The sequence below is a fragment of the Mus pahari genome, chromosome 7 (assembly GCF_900095145.1).
Source record: "Mus pahari chromosome 7, PAHARI_EIJ_v1.1, whole genome shotgun sequence".
Classification (NCBI taxonomy): domain Eukaryota; kingdom Metazoa; phylum Chordata; class Mammalia; order Rodentia; family Muridae; genus Mus; species Mus pahari.
The window spans coordinates 109,872,048-109,891,633 of NC_034596.1; the positions used below are offsets into that span (position 1 = coordinate 109,872,048).

Below are 19,586 nucleotides of genomic sequence, written 5' to 3' on the forward strand. Positions count from 1 at the left end.
AATAAAGCTAAATAAGCCCTTTCCTCCCCAAGTTGCTTTTGGTCATGGTGTTTCTTCACAATAGAAACCCTGACCAAGACAGAAGTTGCATGTTTGAACAAATGTTTCTCATCTATTTGTTTTTAATCTTTTCCAAGCTCTGTTTAGTTCCTTGCTCCAACATTTCATTAGACTGTTTTTTCCTTCATGTTTAGATTTTTAGTTTTTGTGTAGAAACTAACCTTCTGTCAAATATAAAGTTGTCTGCCTCCAAACCCCACACACTCAGTAAACTGCCTCTTCCCTGGAATGGGACAGTTCTTTGTTGTAAAGAAGCTTTTTATTTCATGTAGTCCTATTTATCAGTTGTTAATGCCTACTCTACAGAGGTCCAATTCAGAAAGTTTTTTCTTGTGCCTATAATTTCAAGTGTATTCCCTACTTTCTCTACCTAGTTCAGGGTATCAGGTCTTACATTGGTGCCTGTGGTTTATGCAGGGTGAGGGTTGAGAATCTGGTTTTATTCTCCTGCTTGTAGCTATCAGTTTAACTAGCACCATGTGTTGAAGATAAACTCTTTTCTCCAATGTGGATTTGTCTGTTTGTTTTGTTTTGTTTTTGCCTCTTTATAAAATAATTAGGGGACTTATATCCGGGTTCTTAATTCTGTTCTGTTGATCAATGTATCTGTGATTAAGCCAGTAACATGCTATTTTTATTGCTGTACATCTGTAGGATTAACTTAAAATCAAGGATGGTAATACCTCCAGCAGTTCTTTTATTAATCATGGTTGTTTTGTCTATCTTGGGTTATTTTTGCTTCCAAATGAAATTTAAAATTATTTTCAATTTCTCTGAAGGATCACCCTGGGGTTTTGGTAAGGACTGAACTAAATGTATAGATTGATTGCTTTTGGTGTTGATTTCCATGGTGTCTATTGTTATGTCCCCCTCTTCATCTCTAATTTTGTTAATTTGGATCTTCTTTCTCCATCTTTTAGTTAATTTGGGTAAGGGTTTGTCAATTTTATTAATTTATTTTTTCTCAAATCAACTTTGTTTCATTAATGTTTGTATTTTTTGTGTTTGTTTTCTTGTTTTATTTATTTTACCCTTCAGTGTGGTTATTTCCTGCCATCTACTCCTTTTGGATGTGATTTCTGTTTTTCTAGAGCAGGTGTGCAGCTAAGTTGCAAGTATGAGCTCTCCCCAGGTTTGTTGATTGATTGGTTGGTTGGTTTTAAATGTAGGCAGTTAATGCTATGAACTTGCCTCTTAGAACTGCTTTCATTGAGTCCCATACGTTTGGGTTTGTTATGTATTAATTTCACCTAATTCTAGAAAGTATTTCATTTCTTAATTTCTGTCTTGATCCATTTATTCATTTAGTAGAAAGTTGTTCAGTTTCCATAAATTTATATGGTTTCTCTTGTTTCTGTTGTTGATGCCTGACTTTAATCTGTGGTGGTCAGATAAGATGCAAGGGTGTTATTTTGATTTTCTTGTATCTATTGAGCCTCACTGTGTGAGTGTGTAGTCAGTTTTGGAGACTATCCCATGAGGTGCAGTGAAGAAGAAATGTTCCATAAATACCTGTTAGGTTCATTTGGTTTATGACATCTGTTCCATTATTTCTTTGTTTTATTTTTATCTGGATGATCTGTCCTATTCATGAGAGTGGAGTATAGTGGGGTATTAAAGTCTCATCAGTGTGTGAGCGTCAATATATGATTTAAGCTGTAGTAGTTTTTTTTTTTTTATTAAATAAACGTGTGTGCTTTTATGTTTGGGACATAGATGTTAAAAAAAAAATGCAATATCCTTTTGGCGAATTTTTCTTTTGATGAGTATGTGGTGTCCTTCCCTATCTATTCTGACTAGTTTTGATTTGAAGTCTATTTTGTCAGAAATTAGAGTAGATATGCCTGCCTGTTTCTTTGTTCTTGGAATAGATCTCCCCACTTTTTAGCTGAAGGGTGATGACTTTCTTTGATTATGAAGGGCACTTCTTGGAAGCAACAAAAGGATGAGTCTTCTTTTCTTTTCTTTTCTCTTCTTTTTCTTTTCTTTCTTTTCTATTCCAGTTACTCTGTATTTCTTCATTGGGAGATTTAGACCATTAATATTAATAGATTTTATTGAACAATGTATATTCATTTCTGTCATTTTGTTATAGTGATGATGTTTACTTCTCATTTTTATTAACTGATCTAGAGTTGTTTATTATCAATCTTTCTTGGATGTGTTTTCTCTTCAAACTGAAGTTTTCTTTCTAGTGTCTTCTGTAGAGCTTACTTAGTGGTCATGAATTCCTTAAATTTGTTTTCATTATGGAGAGTGTTTCTTTCTTCTTCAACCCCAAATGACAGTTTTGCTGAATATAATACTCTGAGTTGCTTCTGTAATCTTTCAGAATTTGTAGAGCACTGTTCTAGACTCTTCTGGCTTTTCTAGTCTCTATTGAAAAGTTGGCCATTCAATGGGCCTGCCTTTTATATGTGATGTGGATGTTCTCTCTTGCAGCTTTCAATGTTCTTTCTTTTTTCTGTGATTATTATATAATGTGGGGAGGTTCTTTTCTGAACCTATTAGATGTTCTATATGTTTCTTGTACCTTAATATAGGTGTCTCTGTCCTTATATATTTGAGAAATCTATGATTTTGTTAAAAAATAATTTTTATGCCTTTAAACTGGGTTTATTCTTCTATTCCTATTATATGTAGGTTTGGTCTTCAAAGAGTAAGCAAAAAGAGAGGAGAGTGAGGAAAGGGGAGACCCAGACCAAGAGGCCAGGAATGTAAAGAGTAGACAAAAAGACCAGGAAACCAAAATGGTTAGATTATATAGGGAAGGGCAGCCCAGCTCCTGGGCTGGAGAAGTTTAGGGTAAGGGGCTGGGTATGCTAGCCATACCCTGTAATAGGTAGGGACTTAGGGATGCAGGGAGAATCTGGCTACCAGTTCTGTTTTGATATGTTAAATAGGCACTTCAGCCATTTGTCTCAGGGTTTGAGAGTTAATAAATAAGGTGTGTTTTATGTCAGTTATTTAGTTAAAATGGATTAAATGATCATTCATGTTTTGCCACAGTATTTTTAAAAAGATTACTATTTTCCTATACCAAAATAAAAAAAATAGTGTTGTTGTGGTTTGACTGAGAATGGTCCTCATATATTTGAGTGTTTAATCACCAGTTAGTGGAACTGGTGTGAAGGATTAGGAGGTGTATTAGTAAGGATTTTCTAGAAGAATAAAACTTACAGAATGAATCTTTATATAGATGTAGGAAGGAGATTTATTAGAGTGACTTACAGGCTGTGATAGATAGTACAATGTCATTTACCAATGGAAAGTCCAAGAATCCAGAAGTTGTTCAATCTGTGAGGCTGGGTGTTCCAGTTGGTCTTTAGCGTACACAGCAACCTCAAAGAAGTGGGCTCTAATGGCAGTGAAGAAATGGACTTGCCAGGGAGAGTGAGGGCCACAGGCAAAGAACAACATAAAATGAATCATAATGCAGAAAGTCCCTAAGAATGTAACACACAGAGACTAAAAACCCAAAAGTTGGAGAATGAAGGACACTGATTGTAGCAATCCACGCAGCTGTGGTAGAACTGTGTCTAACAACTGTGCTGGTTTCATGACTTCACCATTTCAAGTGGCTATGGCTGTGCTGGAGAAGACTACTGACGAGCAGGGCAGACCTCAGCACTTTGTGCTACACAGGTCAGTCTCAGGACCAGATGTGTGGTTCTAAATACATGTTGTTCTCAAGATGGTGAGATTGTAGAAATAAAGAACAGATTCATGTTTACCAGCAATGGTAGGGGACAGTGAAGGTAGTGCATGTGTAAAGGAGCATCCAGGGGGACCATTTATGGAATTTGGAAAGTTCTGTGCCTTGATTTTGGTGGTAGTTACACTTGATGAATAGGTAAGAGGTCTGGTATTGCATTCCCTGCCTTTCTTGTAGTGACAGCCATTGGGGGACTGCTTTTGTAACCTCTGTAATTATTTTAAAACAAAAACCTTTAGGGCTTATTTTGAGTTCTTAAAGCACAGCATTTCTGTTGTATAATTTTTTTTTCACCCAACAACTAATTCTCTGTAGGCAGTGGCCTGGTTTCCTATAATTCAGCTCTACAGTGGTATTACTCAGAGTTAGTAACAGACCTCACAGGTTCAAGGCCCCATTCCATGGGATTAACCAATTCGAATACCAGTTGCCAATTTTATGCCCAGTTCTCGGGAGCCCCAGAAGAATGCCAGGAGTTGCAAGTCCGATATAAAAACAAAGAGCCTTTATTACATGAGTCAGTCTCAGATCGCAAGCCTTCCCCATGGTGAAAGTTAGGAATGGGATGATATCTATATATATCTAGATCTATATACGCATGCATATGCATTAAGCTGGGATCCTCATACTTTGGGGTTTTGTGACTGGGGAGGAGATAATGGGAGTGCCATCCTTCAACTCTGATAATGTTTGTTCAGGAACCATGCAGTTGGAGAAGGACCTTCCTGACCTGGGAAAAGTATCTTATTGCATTATCAGAAGCTAGTGTATTTTTACAACCAGGTCACAGCTGTCTGGGAACACTTAATTGCCCTTCTCCTGTAGTCCAAGAGTGGGCTTTCTATTATTTCAAGGATTCCTTAAAGGGCAGAAGCCATCTAAACTGGGGAAACACTGATTATCAATCAAAGGGAGTGTTGGTCTCAGTGATGCGGATGCTTTAGTATAGTGCTTTTTGTAGGGGGGAGGGAAGGAGCATTAACTTCTCTAGCCCACGAGGCAGGGAAGAGTATAGGCAGGCTCTTCACCAATTGTGTCTCTTCACCAATTGCGTGCCCAGCCTCCTCACATTACTTTCCATCCAGCTCTTATGTTCAGTGTTCTTAAAAACAAAACAAAGCAAACGGACAAGCAAAACAAAAAACCCCAAACAAATCTCTGTCTGAAAATTTTCTAAAATGGCTCATAGAACTTAGAAAAGTATATTTTATTTACTTTCACTGGTTTCTCATAGAGGATGTGTTGCAGGAATAGCCAGGCGGAAGAGATAAATTTGATACAGATACTGAGATGTGGCATGGAGTCTCTGTTCTCTCTATGCACACCACTCTTCTAGCATCCCTGTGTGTTTTACCAACCAGAAGCTTTGTAGACCCAGAAATGGCTTTTCCTCTCTGGTACTAGTATATAGGCAGGACTGACTTCATCACTGGCCTTTGGATATTACTTTGGCCCAAACCCTCTAACAACTGTGCTGGTTTCATGACTTCACCATTTCAAGTGGCTATGGCTGTGCTGGAGAAGACTACTGACGAGCAGGGCAGACCTCAGCACTTTGTGCTACACAGGTCAGTCTCAGGACCAGATGTGTGGTTCTAAATACATGTTGTTCTCAAGATGGTGAGATTGTAGAAATAAAGAACAGATTCATGTTTACCAGCAATGGTAGGGGACAGTGAAGGTAGTGCATGTGTAAAGGAGCATCCAGGGGGACCATTTATGGAATTTGGAAAGTTCTGTGCCTTGATTTTGNTGGTAGTTACACTTGATGAATAGGTAAGAGGTCTGGTATTGCATTCCCTGCCTTTCTTGTAGTGACAGCCATTGGGGGACTGCTTTTGTAACCTCTGTAATTATTTTAAAACAAAAACCTTTAGGGCTTATTTTGAGTTCTTAAAGCACAGCATTTCTGATGAGGGAGGGAGGGAGGAGGCAGGGAGACAGTTAACTGAAAATGGGGTGGATTTTTGAAATCTCAAAGCTGACACCCCATCACCTGAGCTATGGGGGCTATTCTCATTTAAATGACCATACCATCCAATTAGAACAAAAGATGCTTCTGTTTATGAAATACCACACAGAACATTCCATGGGATTTAGGAGCTGTCAGGGACTAGCAACAAAAGCCAACTGTCTATTTTTCAATTCTGTTGCAATGCTCTTATGATCTAATCCTGGTTTCTACATGCAATTATGCATGCATAATGAATAGACTACGAAATTTTCATAAGAGTTGAATCAAATTAAGAAGTTGATCAAGAGATACAGAAACTTTTTTTTTTTTTTTCCCTGAAGTTGAAGTTTGGTCACTATTTAGCATTCATTTTGTTGTTGTTGTCGTTAGTCTTTGGTTTTTGAGACAGGATCTCTCCATATATATCCTGGCTGTCCTGGAACTCACTGTGTAGACCAGGCTGGCCTTGAACTCTTAGAGATCCACTTGCCTCTGTGTCCTGAATGCTGAGATTAAAAGCATATGCCAACACACTCACCTCCTTTAAAAAAAAATAATATCTATTTTTATTTATTCACATATGTGCATATCTGAATCTGTACATCACAATATGTGTGGGTGTCTGTAGAGGTCAGAAAGGCTATCAGTTCCCTGGAACTGGAGTTACAGTACTGAGCCACTCTATGTGGGTGCTGGCAGTCAAACCCAAGTTCTCTGGAAGATGAGCCAGTGCTATTAACCACTGAGCTATTAGACTGTAGCTCCTTTAGAACTTAACCTTGATGCATCCTCTGATTGGAACACTGTTATGCTTTTTTGCTGCTTATCTTAATTCTAAAGGATCTTAATCTCATATATATATATATATATATATATATATATATATATATATATATATGACAAAGCTGAATTTATTGCAAAGAAAATGTGTGGTGCTACAATTGCATATCCATCTTCTGATTCATTCTAATCAAAACATAAATGTGTCCAGTTGCCTAGCAGTATTGGATTTGAATTTTTAAAAACTATCCAGATTTTCTGTGTTGAAGACAGGCTTCCTCTTTTGGAACTCATTTTAACATGTGATATTGATGTAGCCGATGCCAAAATTCCAGTTTAAATCAAGATTATCAAATAACTGTGTGACTTTCTGTTAGTAGTGACAAAAGGATGTCTAAAGATTTTTAAAATTTTGTTAAAATATGCTTTAACTTTAAAAAAAGTGACTCTTTGACATGTGTTTACATGTGAGGCGTTAAGCACATCATTAAATGGTTGAGACCCTTGGCTATAATCTATAAGCTGTTACTGTGTTGATTCTACTATTGAATATCATCAGTCCTGGCTTAGATTTTGCTGTCATGATATACATATGATGAAACATAAAATGCCTTAAAAACAAGCAGTTCTATGAATTATATATGCCAGATGTACATATGAAATTCAGTGTACTATCTAGTACTGAAATATAAAAGTTAGTTTTCAGCCAAGCATATTGGCACAAATTTAAAATCCAGCACTTAGAAACTAAAGCAATTGGATCACAAGTTTGAGTCAGTCTGAGCTATATGGTGAGAGCCTTCTCCCTGAATATAATTGGCTTTCAGATATTTTATACGTCTTGTAAAACTATACTAGGAGTCACCTAGCTTAAAATTATATTCTAGTATTTCCTTAAAATAGGCATCTGTCATTCATATAACAAAGACATAGTGAATTATCACAGATGAATACTTTTTAGACATATGGCTTTGAACACACTGGTATACAGCAGACACTTTCTCTCTGTTACCTCCTGTTCCTCCTTCAGCTATCAGGAGTCAGAGCTACACCTCCCTCCCAAGCTCAGCCTGTTGGCCTTCTTAAGCAATTAGTCGTTGAGTCAGACCTTTGCAGTTTGCATTAACATAGGAAAGTCAAATTTTTACCTTAACTCTGTTAGCCCTACTTTGTGAGAATATAATAGAGTGATTGTGATCATCTATGGTCTGCTGTTTCATATGCCTTAGTGAAGTTTCTCCTAAGTAGCTAAGCCCCTAGGAGAGACTTTTGAATGTTCTGGTTTGGAAGCAGCCGAGAAGTATTTAGTGTGTCAGGTTACATGCTTATAGTGACCAAAGTCTACATTATTATGACACAAACCACTAACAAAATTATAACCTTGTGGATTAAAATAAAACAATTTTATTTATTTATTTTATGTGTATAGGCATTCTGTCTGCTTGTGTGTTTGCTCTTTTTCTCCAGGCCCTAGATCTCTGCTCCTTTTCCTGTCTGGTGCAGCCCACAGAACATACAGAGATGCACATGGCTTCTTGTATCTTTTGCACCTGGAAAGCACAGAAAAGAGAACTATAGATGTTGGGTTGCTTGCATGCCATCTGGGAAGACAAAGGAAGGAAGATTTCCTATGCCTCCACTGGCAGCTTGACCTCTCATCTTCTTTAATAGTTCTAACACTAGATCTTGAGCAGCCTTTCTGTCTTAGCCTCCTCATTGCTGGAGTTACTGGTGTGGGACACTAAACTCTATTCCTCTAGGCTGCTTTGTTATGTAGATAAATATTTTGGTCATTTTTAACTTTCTTTAAGCACTCCCTACATTTGCTTAGATTTTAAGACTAATTTTATATGCAGGCAAAATTTATTAACTATTTAAAATATTTAAAAATTCTCTAATTAGCATCTTATCAAACTAAATTCTCTATGTGTGGGCCCTGTGTTGGAATGAGCGTGAAATATACAGTGTGCTTCTAAATGCAAGTATGCTTCCATGATTACAGATTTCCTGAAAGACTTATAGTGTACTTAGTAAGATACAGATATCTTAAAATGCAGGTATCCATTGACCTAAAATATTCTTTTGTGTTGTATCTTTCAAAGATGAGGAGTCTTAAGAGCTATGGAAATAGTAAAGAAGTTACTTGCTGCTCTTCTAGAGGACCTGAGTTCAGTTCTAACATGGGATGGCTCCCAGTTGGATGTAACTTCAGCTTCTTCTGGTTTCCATAGATCCCTATACACATGGCATACTACAGCCACACTATATACACATAAATAAAAATATTAAAGAAAAAAAACAGTAGTCTTGTGGTCTTTTTTAAACTCACGGTTCTGTTGACCTGGCTTGTCTTATTGTACTGGCTGTTTTTGTGTGTCAACTTAATGTTAGTCATCAGAAAGGAAGGACCCTCAGTTGAGGAAATGCCTCCATGAGATCTAGCTGAAATGCATTTTCTTATTGATCAATGAGGGAGGGCTCAGCCCATTGTGAGGGGTGCCATCTCTGGGCTGGCGGTCCTGGTGTTTTGTCAAAGCAGTAAAATCCTGACTAAAACAAGTTGGTACCAAAATAGTGGGGTTTACTGTGACAGACCTGATCATGTTTGGGGGATGATTGTAGAAGGACTTTGGAACTTTAGAAAAGCTGTTGCGATACTAAGAACTACTAAAGTGAAACTTTTATGTTCCTGGGACAATTGATGCTGGTGAGCTAAAGCTAAGAAATCAGCAGTGATTAAGAAGAGACCAACATCACTGAGGTGAAATCTTTTGGGAAGTGTTTTCTGAGAGAACAGAGAAGCTGTGTTCCAGAGAGAGCCAAGTTTGTACCTTGTGTTGGCAGCAGGACTTAGTACTGTATAAGAGTCATCCTGGTGGTACTTGTTTTGAAGGCATGAAGGGATCATGGAGACTATCTGAGGCTTGGCTGTTATGGGTGAGTTTTTGGCTGCACCACTTTGTGCTCCCTCCTGGTCCCACATACAATGGCCACTTTCCCGAAAACTCAGATGGCTGGTTGACTTTATCTCCTGCTGCTACTGTGTCCTTTTTTTTTCTTTTCTCCCAGGCCTGTCGATTCTCTCTGCCTCCTACCCACACATCTCTAAGTGTCCTGCCCTGTGCCTAGCCATTGGCCGCTGGCATCTTTATTGATAGATTAAGAACCAGTTAGGAACAAGGTCCTTCAGTGTCTGGACACAAAGATTCAAAGCATTAGCACCAATCTTCCACACTTGGCACTCAGAGAGGCCAGGAAAGACCATTGGTGAAGGTGCAGCTTCAGTGGCAGTTGAAGACACAGGAGTGAAGGGGTCATGTAGAGAAGTTGTGGCATGGCACCATGATGATAGCCTATAAGAGGTTATTGGTTAAAAGTGCCGTCCAGTTGAAGCAGAAGACCCCAGCAGTTTTGGGAATGCCAGTACCATAGAACAACTACCATGAATAGCAGCAGCAGGGGAGCTGAGCCAGCCAGATCATAAAAGACAAGCTGTGTGTGCTACAAAGGGCAAAGCTGAAGAAGTGGCCCAAGCCTTTTGGAGGAGCCCAGAAGAGTATGGATCCCAGACATTGGACACGCCGTTACTTATACTGTTGTTTAGTTTTGCTTGGTTCAGATTGTGACTATGCCCTAGTTCTTCCCTCTTGAAAAAAATATTTAATCTAATTTTGATTTCTTCTAGGAGTCCACAGCTGAAAAGCCTTGAACTTTTAAACGAGATTTTGGAGTTTTAGAAAGATTGGGTATTTTAAAGAGTCTGAAATTTTAATTTGTAAAGACTGTGATCCGTGAGGGAGGGCTCAGTCTATTATGGGTGGTGGTGCCATCTTTGGGCTGGTGGTGCTGGGATCTATAAAAAAGCAGACTGTTTCATTGTAACAATAAAACCTAGATTAAGTTATTCATCTACTAACTTATTTTTTTAAGACTATTCTAGGAGGGCAGAGAAACAAAATTACTTGCTTAAATCTTTCTGTTTACATACTTTAGTAGGGTCTTCCATATGCTATGGGATAGTTACTGCATTAAAATGGTGTTTTAGGGTTGCTATTGTTGTGATGAAAGTCTATGACCAAAAGCAACATGGGAAGAAAGGATTTATTTTTCTTATGCTTCCACATCACAGTTAATCATCTGAGAACGTCAAGGAAGGAATTTAAACAGGACAGGAACCTGAAGGCAGAAGCTAATGTAGAGGCCGTGGAGGGGTACTCTTACTGACTTGCTCATCATGGTTTGTTCAGCCTGCATTCTTATAGAACCAGGGCTACCAGCCCAGGAATGGCACCACTCATATTGGGCTACATCCTCTCTCATCAATCACTAATTAAGAAAATATCCTACATGCCTGCTTATAACCCTGCCTTGTGGAGGCAGTTTCTTAATTGGGGTTCTTTCCTCCCAGGTTGGCCTAAAAACTAGTTGGCACAGATGGTGTGTGAACTTGTCACCCAGCTGTGTGCTAGGGCTGGAGATAGAGCAGTTGAGGTATGAACAGAGGGCCCAGTTCATAGTCAGGCTGATACTTGGTGCCTCCCCAAACCCAGCTGCTGTGCCAGATAGTTGGCAGTCCTCTTCCTTGAAAAGAAGAAGAATATGAGTAAAGTAATTTGATTGGTCAATTTACCATTGGATTAATGGCATTTGGCTAGTAAAATGATCATTTTATTTAGCTTTTTAATTATTTATAGGTACCAAATCAATAGGTTCACCTATAACATTTAAATATGCATACATTTTAATATTTTCTCTTGGAACATAATCCAGATTTTTTTAAACAAGTGAGACAGTAGGGTTGATTTATACTATGTGCTTCAACAGTACCGTTACTAATGGCCCTTAGAGCATATCTTGACCTTGCTTTCCCAGGAAAGCACTTGCTATGCTATCTGCCCTTATAATTGCTCCTGTATGTGTTTAGGGGATGGAAATTGTATGCCATCCTATGTAAATGCTGCTTATTAATGTTGGCTTTTAAGGGGAGTGTTTGAAGAATACATTATTTTATTTTAGTTCTAAATATTATTCTAAATTACATTGTTAATGTTCAAAAGTGAGAAAATATTCAATTAGAAAATTTTGACTATAAATTTATTTGATCTAAGGACCTCAGAGTCCTCTGGATCTGAAATTTTTGTCCTCAGTCATTTGGTCTTTCAAAAGGTCTTTGTGAGCATTAAATTAGGTATTCTATGTAGAGCTCCTGGGTGCAGTTAACATGTTCAGTTTTTGTGTATTTGGTTTAGTTTTTCTACATAAAACAACTTGATACTATCAATAGCATATCAGAATCCAAAATAAGTTTTTGGTCTTTTGAACATAGCATTAAAAGATTTTTTTTGAGTCGTGTCAACTCTTAGATATAATAGAAACATGGTTAATATTACAGTGGTTACATTTCACAAAGATAATATAAAAGTTATTTTATAATTGGAACTTTGAAATTAAGTAAATTTGATTTGAATTTTTTTTATTTTTTACTTTCTTACTTGGAGGATCAGATCACATATTCTGTATTTGTGTATTTTGTATGACATACTTTATGATAGTTCTGTATCTTAGTGGGTTCCACACCCTGTGTTTTTGCTGCTTTAAATTCTGTTGTATGCAGAACAAGCAAATGTTTATGAATATGTATTAGTTAGAAACATTTTTAAAGTTAAGAATCAGATCTACTTTCTTTAAATTTGATGTATTCCCTTTCTTATTTCTTTGATAATTTGAAGTACTGGCTTGTAAATTAAAACCTCAGACTGATTGAGTGCCTTTGTAGTAATCTCAAGTAAATGCTAGCATTGTAGGTCAGCTCACTTGTTGCAGGAAGATGAGCACAGCAGAGAATCTCCTTACTACACACATTTTCCTGTCAAGCATTTGGACAGTGCTCTATTGCCTATAAAGTAAAACCAGCCCTGCTTATCACAGTCAGAGCATATTTTCTGATTTGTCCATATTCTTCCTTCCTTCTCCAGGTCAGCCACAGAGACTTAGAATTCTCATTCTAATCTACTCTCCCTTCTTCCCTCTTCCCTCTCCCCTCTCTGTTTGGTTTGATATAACAAAAATTTTAAACTTTTGAACCCTTTTCTTACTCTCATATTCAGTAGCATACTTTACCTCAGGTCACCAAATGAGGTGGGTAGAGAGGTTTCCTATAACCAAGCAGTTCTCCAGCAGGCACTATCTGCGTATCTTATACTTCAGTTTGTTTCTGACATTGTCTACATGAAGTTAGTGTTGGGTGCTACAAACTAAGAACTCCATCCCACAATTCTTCCCCATTTAGGAGCTAGTTGCATGTAGTAAATTGTCATGTGTGCTTGGTGAGAATGTATATCATGGGTTCCAACAATTCCTATGTTGAATTCTATTAATTTGTTAGGATGTCTTATAGACTTAGAAATATGTTTACTGCTTTATTGTCAGGGCTATTACAAAGCATATAGACAACCAGTCAGATGAAGAGATACATAGGGGACAGCCTAGGAGGGAACACAGAACTTCAGTGTCCCCTCCAGGAAAACCTACATGTTCTGCAGCCTAGAATCTTTACAACCCTGTCCTTTTGTTTCATTAAATAGCTTAAAAGGATGTTTCATTAAATAGCTGTGATTGATTAAATCATATTCCATTGGTGATTGGCTCAACCTCTACCCACTTCCCCCAGTAGAGTAAAGGGGGAAGTTCTTCCCTTATTTCATCTAACCCTATCCTGAAACCAGGAGTCCAGCAAGAGTCACCTGATTGGAAGAAGGGATGTACCTGTCTAATCAGGAAATTCAAGAGTATTTAGGAGCTTTAAGTGTGAAACCCAGGGTCAAAGATCAAATTTAAAACAAAAGGTTCTCGGCACTTGGGAGGCAGAGACAGGCATATGTCTGTGAGTTCAAGAACAGATTGGTCTTGACAATAAGCAGGCATCAGCCAGGGATCCACAGGTAGGCCCTGTGTCAAAAAATAAAAATGAAGCAAAAGATTCCCTAGATACAACTCTTTCTTACCAGTGGTGCACCTTGACTTACCTTCAGCAGCCTCTATCCTTACACTGCCAGGATATTGACTTCCTGCTACTACAGATTGCATCAACATTATTCAGTCTGAAGTAAAGTTGAGTTCATTAAGTAGAGGAGAGTACATATAGAGTGCAGGCATCAAAGTTATACACCCAAGAGTGTAAGCAGTAAGAAGGTTGGAATGTATAACTTTGTAACAAATTTAAAGATTAAATAAAGTTTAAAATTTAAGTTTAAGCTACGTTTACCTCTCTTATCTAAAGGATTTACTTTGCTTTCAAGAGTGGCTTTAAGGTGGTTTACAAGGCATATTATTTTGTAGGTTTACAGATGAAAAAGGAATTCTAAAATTTTGAAAAGTCAAAGGTTACAAAGGTTTGTGTTATGTTTTGAATATAAGATTGCTTCTTGTAGTTTAGTCAGATTTGCAAGCAGTTGTTTCATTGGTTCTGTTTAAATTCTTGACTCTAAACAGATGAGTTATTCAAACAAGATTCAGGTTGAAGTAAGGGCTCTTTTCATTCTCATGTTCCTTTAATTTTTTTCTTTGCTTTCTATCCTGTTTCACTAGCAGCCTTGTCTACAAAGGGCTTTAGGAGCTACATGTCAAGGACAGGGTCAGGGATCATGTATGTGTATGGGGTGGTGTGTGTGTGTACAAGTGTGCACATGTGTGTGTAGTGTTAAACATGCATGCTGTCTAATTGTGGAATGTTAGGGTAAGATCAGATCCCTAAACAGTGCTCTTCCTTCTCTAACACAAGTCTCTAAATGATGTATACATGAGTTCTTAAGGTAGAACATGGTTTAACATGTGGGCAGTAAATAGTCATCCAGTGGCAAGAAACACTGAGAAAAGTCAGGGTTCACAAGTGTTCACATTTTCTTTTGTTTTCATTTTCTTCCCTTGTTGATTTGAGACAGTATCTTCTTAGTAACCCAGGCTTATCCCTTCCTGCCTCCTTTAGTGCTAGGATTGTAGATGTATGCCAACACCTAGCTTGCAACATTTCTTGATCTTAAAGTAATAATTAGCAAATTAATTTTTGTTTGTCACAAAGAGTTAAACTGTAACAACAGAAAAGAATAATCAAAATTCATTTTTTTGTTCCTGGCTCAGTACATATTTTTGTGCTCTGTGCATATGTTTACATATATTTTATGTATTTACATATTTACACATATGTACAGATACACAAATAAAAACACATATATGTCTATGCAAACAATATTTTACAATTCCATGGTCCCTATTAACCACTTTTTATTGGTTGGAAATCTGACTGTAGCTTGTATAACTGGACATAGTCCTCCTTAAACTTTTCGAAGACATTATTGGAATCTGGAAGTTCTTTTGATTGTATTTATAAATATGATGTAGTGTAATGTACTGTCTGTCATGTTGTGACAAATGTTGACTTAACAGAGAGTTGCAGCACCTCAGTAGAGGACTGTTGGTCTTTAGGTGGTAAAGTGTGTGGGAAGCTGACCAACACTAAAGTGAGCTGGATCTTAGGGAAGGGCTGGCAGGAGAAGAAGGTGGGGAAGAGCATCATTCCATGTCCACAGCCATGGCTGCTCTGGCTGTACTCAACAGGATATATGAAGGTGGGTCTTTGAGCTGTGACCCAGAGAAAATGTGACTGCACTGCCTTTGAAGCTCAAGCTAAGGAAGTTAAAATTATTCGATAAACACTCAGGCATCAAAGTCTTCAGTAAGGTGACTTGAAAAGGAAGTTCCTGTTTTCTAGAATAGCGCTCTGTTAGCTAAATTTAGTAGTTGGGAGGCCAGGCAAGGAGAGGCCTTTTGGGAAGCAGGTGAGGACAATCAGACATCAAAGGGCAAGAATATTCAGGAGTTAGGCCCTACAGAAACGGCACTGTGGTATTCACTCTGAAATTACAGAAAGTAGGGTACATCTGCACTGCAGAAGTTTCCATGACAGTGAACAGAAGACATGCAATACTTGCCTTTTGGTCTATCTGTTGCCTCCAGTGGTTGATTGGTTTAGAGGGAAAATGTATAATGGGAGAGAGCCTCACAATTAGAAGGATCTAAATACCTGCTTTTAATACTCTCCTGTCACTCACTGTCCCAATCCTGATTTGACTACTAAACTACTTCAAAGTAATGCAAAGAAATGACAGTGTACTGATTGCAAATGAATTAATTTTGTGACCTAATTTGATAAATCTAACAAGACTGTCTGCTCACCTCATTGTAACCATGAACTTTTCTTTCATCCTATCCCTTAGGGAAAATGCAGCCCTTTCTTGTACACTTGGTTGACTTGGGTTAAAATTTGCCCCTTTGATAACAGAGCATAGCATCTAGAGTTAAGCAAACATGTACAGCAGTCTGACTGACCCTTTAGCTTGTTGAATGTTGTCTTCCCCAACTTCTAAGTCATTGTCTCAATTTTAGAAGGCTTTTGCACCCCACCCCACCCCAATGCATTTATGCTTATCTAATTTAGAAATAACTGCTTCTACTCACTCTAACATGTTTCGTGGTTCAACCAGATATTATTCATATTATGTGATTCAAGGGAAATAAAGCCTACTTGTGCTTGTGTGTAGACACAAAGGAAAGCCATAACACTACCAGTTTTACTATCCCTGCTTATTTTTCTCTTGCTGAGACCCCAGGGGAGCAGTCAATCACTCAGGACTTATGAGAGCCAGTATAAGCTGTTGGTGATTAATGGCTTGACAGTGACCTACCCTATGTCCAAGGATTGGCCAGTCTCCATTTTCTGTTGTTTTCAAAATCAAATTTGATAAGTAGAGTTGGGTCTCAGAAACCTTGGAAGCCTCACACAACCCCTTGAGACTATATAGTGTTCAGCTTCTGGTCCAGTTTCTTTAGTCAGAGGACAGCGTTATTGGACTGGATTCTTTATAATTTAGGAAAATTGTATGCATCATATCTTCTCAGTCTCCAGTACAAAGTCTCTTGTGATCTGCTGTATCTCCAAATCCAAACTATGTGTGTCCTGTGTACTCTTTTTTTGAAAGCACCCTTGTGACCCAAAACAGCCCTTGCTTCGTTTGCAAAAATGTTTTATTTTAACTTCAACAACAGAGAAAACATTCTTTACCTATTTTTAAAGTAGGTTTCTTTTTACATTTTCAGTCACTATTCCAGTATGTAGACCTTGCCTGTGGAGAGCTATGATCACAGTATGCATTTGGGAGAGGGCAGACTGGTGGAGATGACCCTTGCATAGAAGTAAGTCATCTGGCTAGGGCTAAGAAGGGAAAACAAAAACGAGAGATGGATTTTGAAGTCTGAGTCTAGATTTTTAGGATTTCCAGCAGAACGATGGGAATGATAATATTCTTTTAAAAGACACTTTTCTATACTCTGATGTTTCAAATGCTAAGGAGTACCCACTTTGGTAGTGCGAGGTATAGAAGGCTCTGGTGGTATTTGTGGGCCTCCAACTCTCTCCCTCCATAGTGTGGCAAGTCAGGTACCCCACATTTCACTTTCTCCTCTCTGAGGCTATGCCAAAGCTTTAGAGCAGAGTGTTTTAAGGAAGTTTTATATGAACACAAAATAGCCTATCGGTCATTATGTTTATAATTGTCAGGAGTCATTGAGTCATGTGTGTGTATTTTCTCTCTCAGGTTCATTTTCCAGACACTGAAAGAGCAGAATGGCTAAATAAGGTAAGATTAGCATATTCAAGTACTCAGTGGGAATTAGAAGGCCAAAGACCATCTTCCCGTATTTGGGAATTTGTGTTAGTATTACTGAGTTCAGATTGCAATGAGCAGGCTTCCACTCCCCAGAGGACTGTTGAAAGCAGTGTGTGGCTTCCCTTTAAGGAGAAGAGCTGTGTCATTGATCTAAGAAGATTCATGTTGTGCTTGCCTGGCATTGCCATCTGGCCTTATGTCTTCTTTCTTGAATAGAGGCTGCTCACATCTGCTTTATAGAATCACAAGCAATCATTCTGGAAACATTATTATGAGGAGAAAAATAACTCCCAAGAAATTACCAGTCTATAATACCTTTTAAAGAATGTTTTTGTTTCAGTAAGCTTTAGGTTGAATCTCTCTTACCTTGTGTTTTGGGCATCTCTAAGGCAATGTGATAACCCTAGCTAGACAAGAATCACTCTAAAGCGTAAGTTTATATGTGGTCATTAAAGTGCAGGAGTAGTTACTGAAGTCCATGCAGTTTTTGTTGGGTTGAGTTAAGTTTTATTGTGGTATTGAGATCAAACTGAGGGTCTCACTTATCAAGAAGCAAGTGAGTCACTCAGCCACACTTCCAGCCTAAGACCTATCTAAAGCTTGAGTTTTCCTACAGTCAATTGAAGCCATGGGACTTTTAGTGATTATTAGATGTGTAGACATGTTTAAACAGAATAGCTAAATAAAGAGCTAATTTCTGCAGCATATTGGCTAATCAGTAGTTTATTGTTGAAGTAAATGCTTAATGTTTAAAACCCATTTTGCAGGACTGATTTTGAATAACAAGACCATTTCTCCTTTTGTTTTAGTTTTCAAAGCCAGACTCTAATAGACTACATGATTTTAATCTTTCTTAGTGACTCAACTACATTATGTATCATATATCATAGCAGTTGCCTAACATAAGATCCTTGCCTTCCAGACTGTAAAGCACATGTGGCCCTTTATTTGTCAGTTTATCGAGAAGCTCTTTCGAGAAACCATAGAGCCAGCTGTGCGTGGAGCAAATGCTCACCTCAGCACCTTCAGCTTCACGAAAGTGGATGTGGGTCAGCAGGTCAGTTCTATCTTTCAGTGCCCTTTCTTATGCATTGGATGTGGGTCAGCACCTCAGTTCTGTCCTTCTTCAGTACCCTTCCTCATGCACACAGTAGGATTGCTGAGAATGCATGTAACCACTCTAAGGCTCTGAAGGAAATTGATCATTATGAGACCAATTGGAAAGTCAACAGATTTCTTAGATTCTTCTTCCCAACAACTTTTTATGCTTTTTGGGGACATAGGCTTGTTGCCTCACTCTCATTGTGCTATTCTTTATATTTTGTTGTTTCTTTTTAACTTTTTAAAATTAATTTTTATTTATATGTATGCACATGTGTGTCTGTATGAGAATATGCTATACGTCCATGCAGGTATTTATGGAGGCCAGAAGATGATATCAGAACCCCTGGAGATAGAGTTACAGGCATTTGTACAAATGCCTTATGTGGACGTTAAGAACCAAAGTCAAACCCTCTGAAAGAACAACTTTGGTCTTAACCATTGAGCCATTTTTCAAACCTTGTTTTGACTTTTTAAAAATAGTTTCAATTTTAAATACAGTTTACTAGCCTTAACAAATGTATGTATGTATGTGTATATACATATATATATATACATCTGTGTATATCAGTGTATAGAGAAGTGCTCTCTGAGTGTGTGTGTGTGTGTGTGTGTATATATATATATATATATATATGTATATATTTATGTTTAAACAAATATTTTTATATAATTATTGACTTTGATTTTGTCCATATTCTTTGTTTTTCAGTATTTTCTAAAAGTCAGATGAGAAATCATTTCTTGATACATATTTATCGTAGAAAATTTTATGATTAAATAAAAAATTCTAGCATATGATAATTATTTTAAGACAACATTGAGGTTTTTTTATTTATGTGTACTATTACTTTTTTAAAATTTTGACCATTTCATGCTTGTATCGTATTTTATGCGTGTATTGTACCATATTTGTACCTTCATAACCATCTCTATCCTCTTCCCACTACTGTCGACCCACTTTTTATTTCCATCCAGTTCCCTCCTTTTATGTCTTTCTCCCTTTCAGTCTCTCTCTTCCCCTCTCTGTCTCCCTCTCCTTCTCCTTCTGTGTGTCTATGTCAATTTTTTGGCCTCTTGAGACAGTCTTGCCATGAAACACAGGCTTGTCTTTCTTTCTTTCTTTCTTTCTTTCTTTCTTTCTTTCTTTCTTTCTTTCTTTCTTTCTTTTTTCTTTCTTTCTTTCATTTATTTATTATTATTATTATTATTTTCTTTATTTACATTTCAAATGCTATCCCGAAAGTTCCCTATT

The 19,586-nt window shown here is 37.6% G+C and overlaps 1 protein-coding gene across 5 annotated transcripts in view; it reads left to right on the top strand.

Moving 5' to 3' along the window:
- Positions 1–19,586, top strand: part of Esyt2 (extended synaptotagmin 2) — a 98,975-nt gene that overhangs the window by 18,216 nt on the left and 61,173 nt on the right. For 4 of the 5 annotated variants that reach the window (XM_021202012.1, XM_029540579.1, XM_029540580.1 and 1 more), the window contains exons 2-3: positions 17,159–17,200; positions 18,153–18,287. In XM_021202012.1, coding sequence (XP_021057671.1) covers positions 17,159–17,200; positions 18,153–18,287 — 177 coding nt within the window. Of the gene's footprint in view, positions 1–16,423; positions 16,758–17,158; positions 17,201–18,152; positions 18,288–19,586 lie in introns of those variants that run through there. The other variant, XM_029540583.1, reaches the window with a different exon arrangement.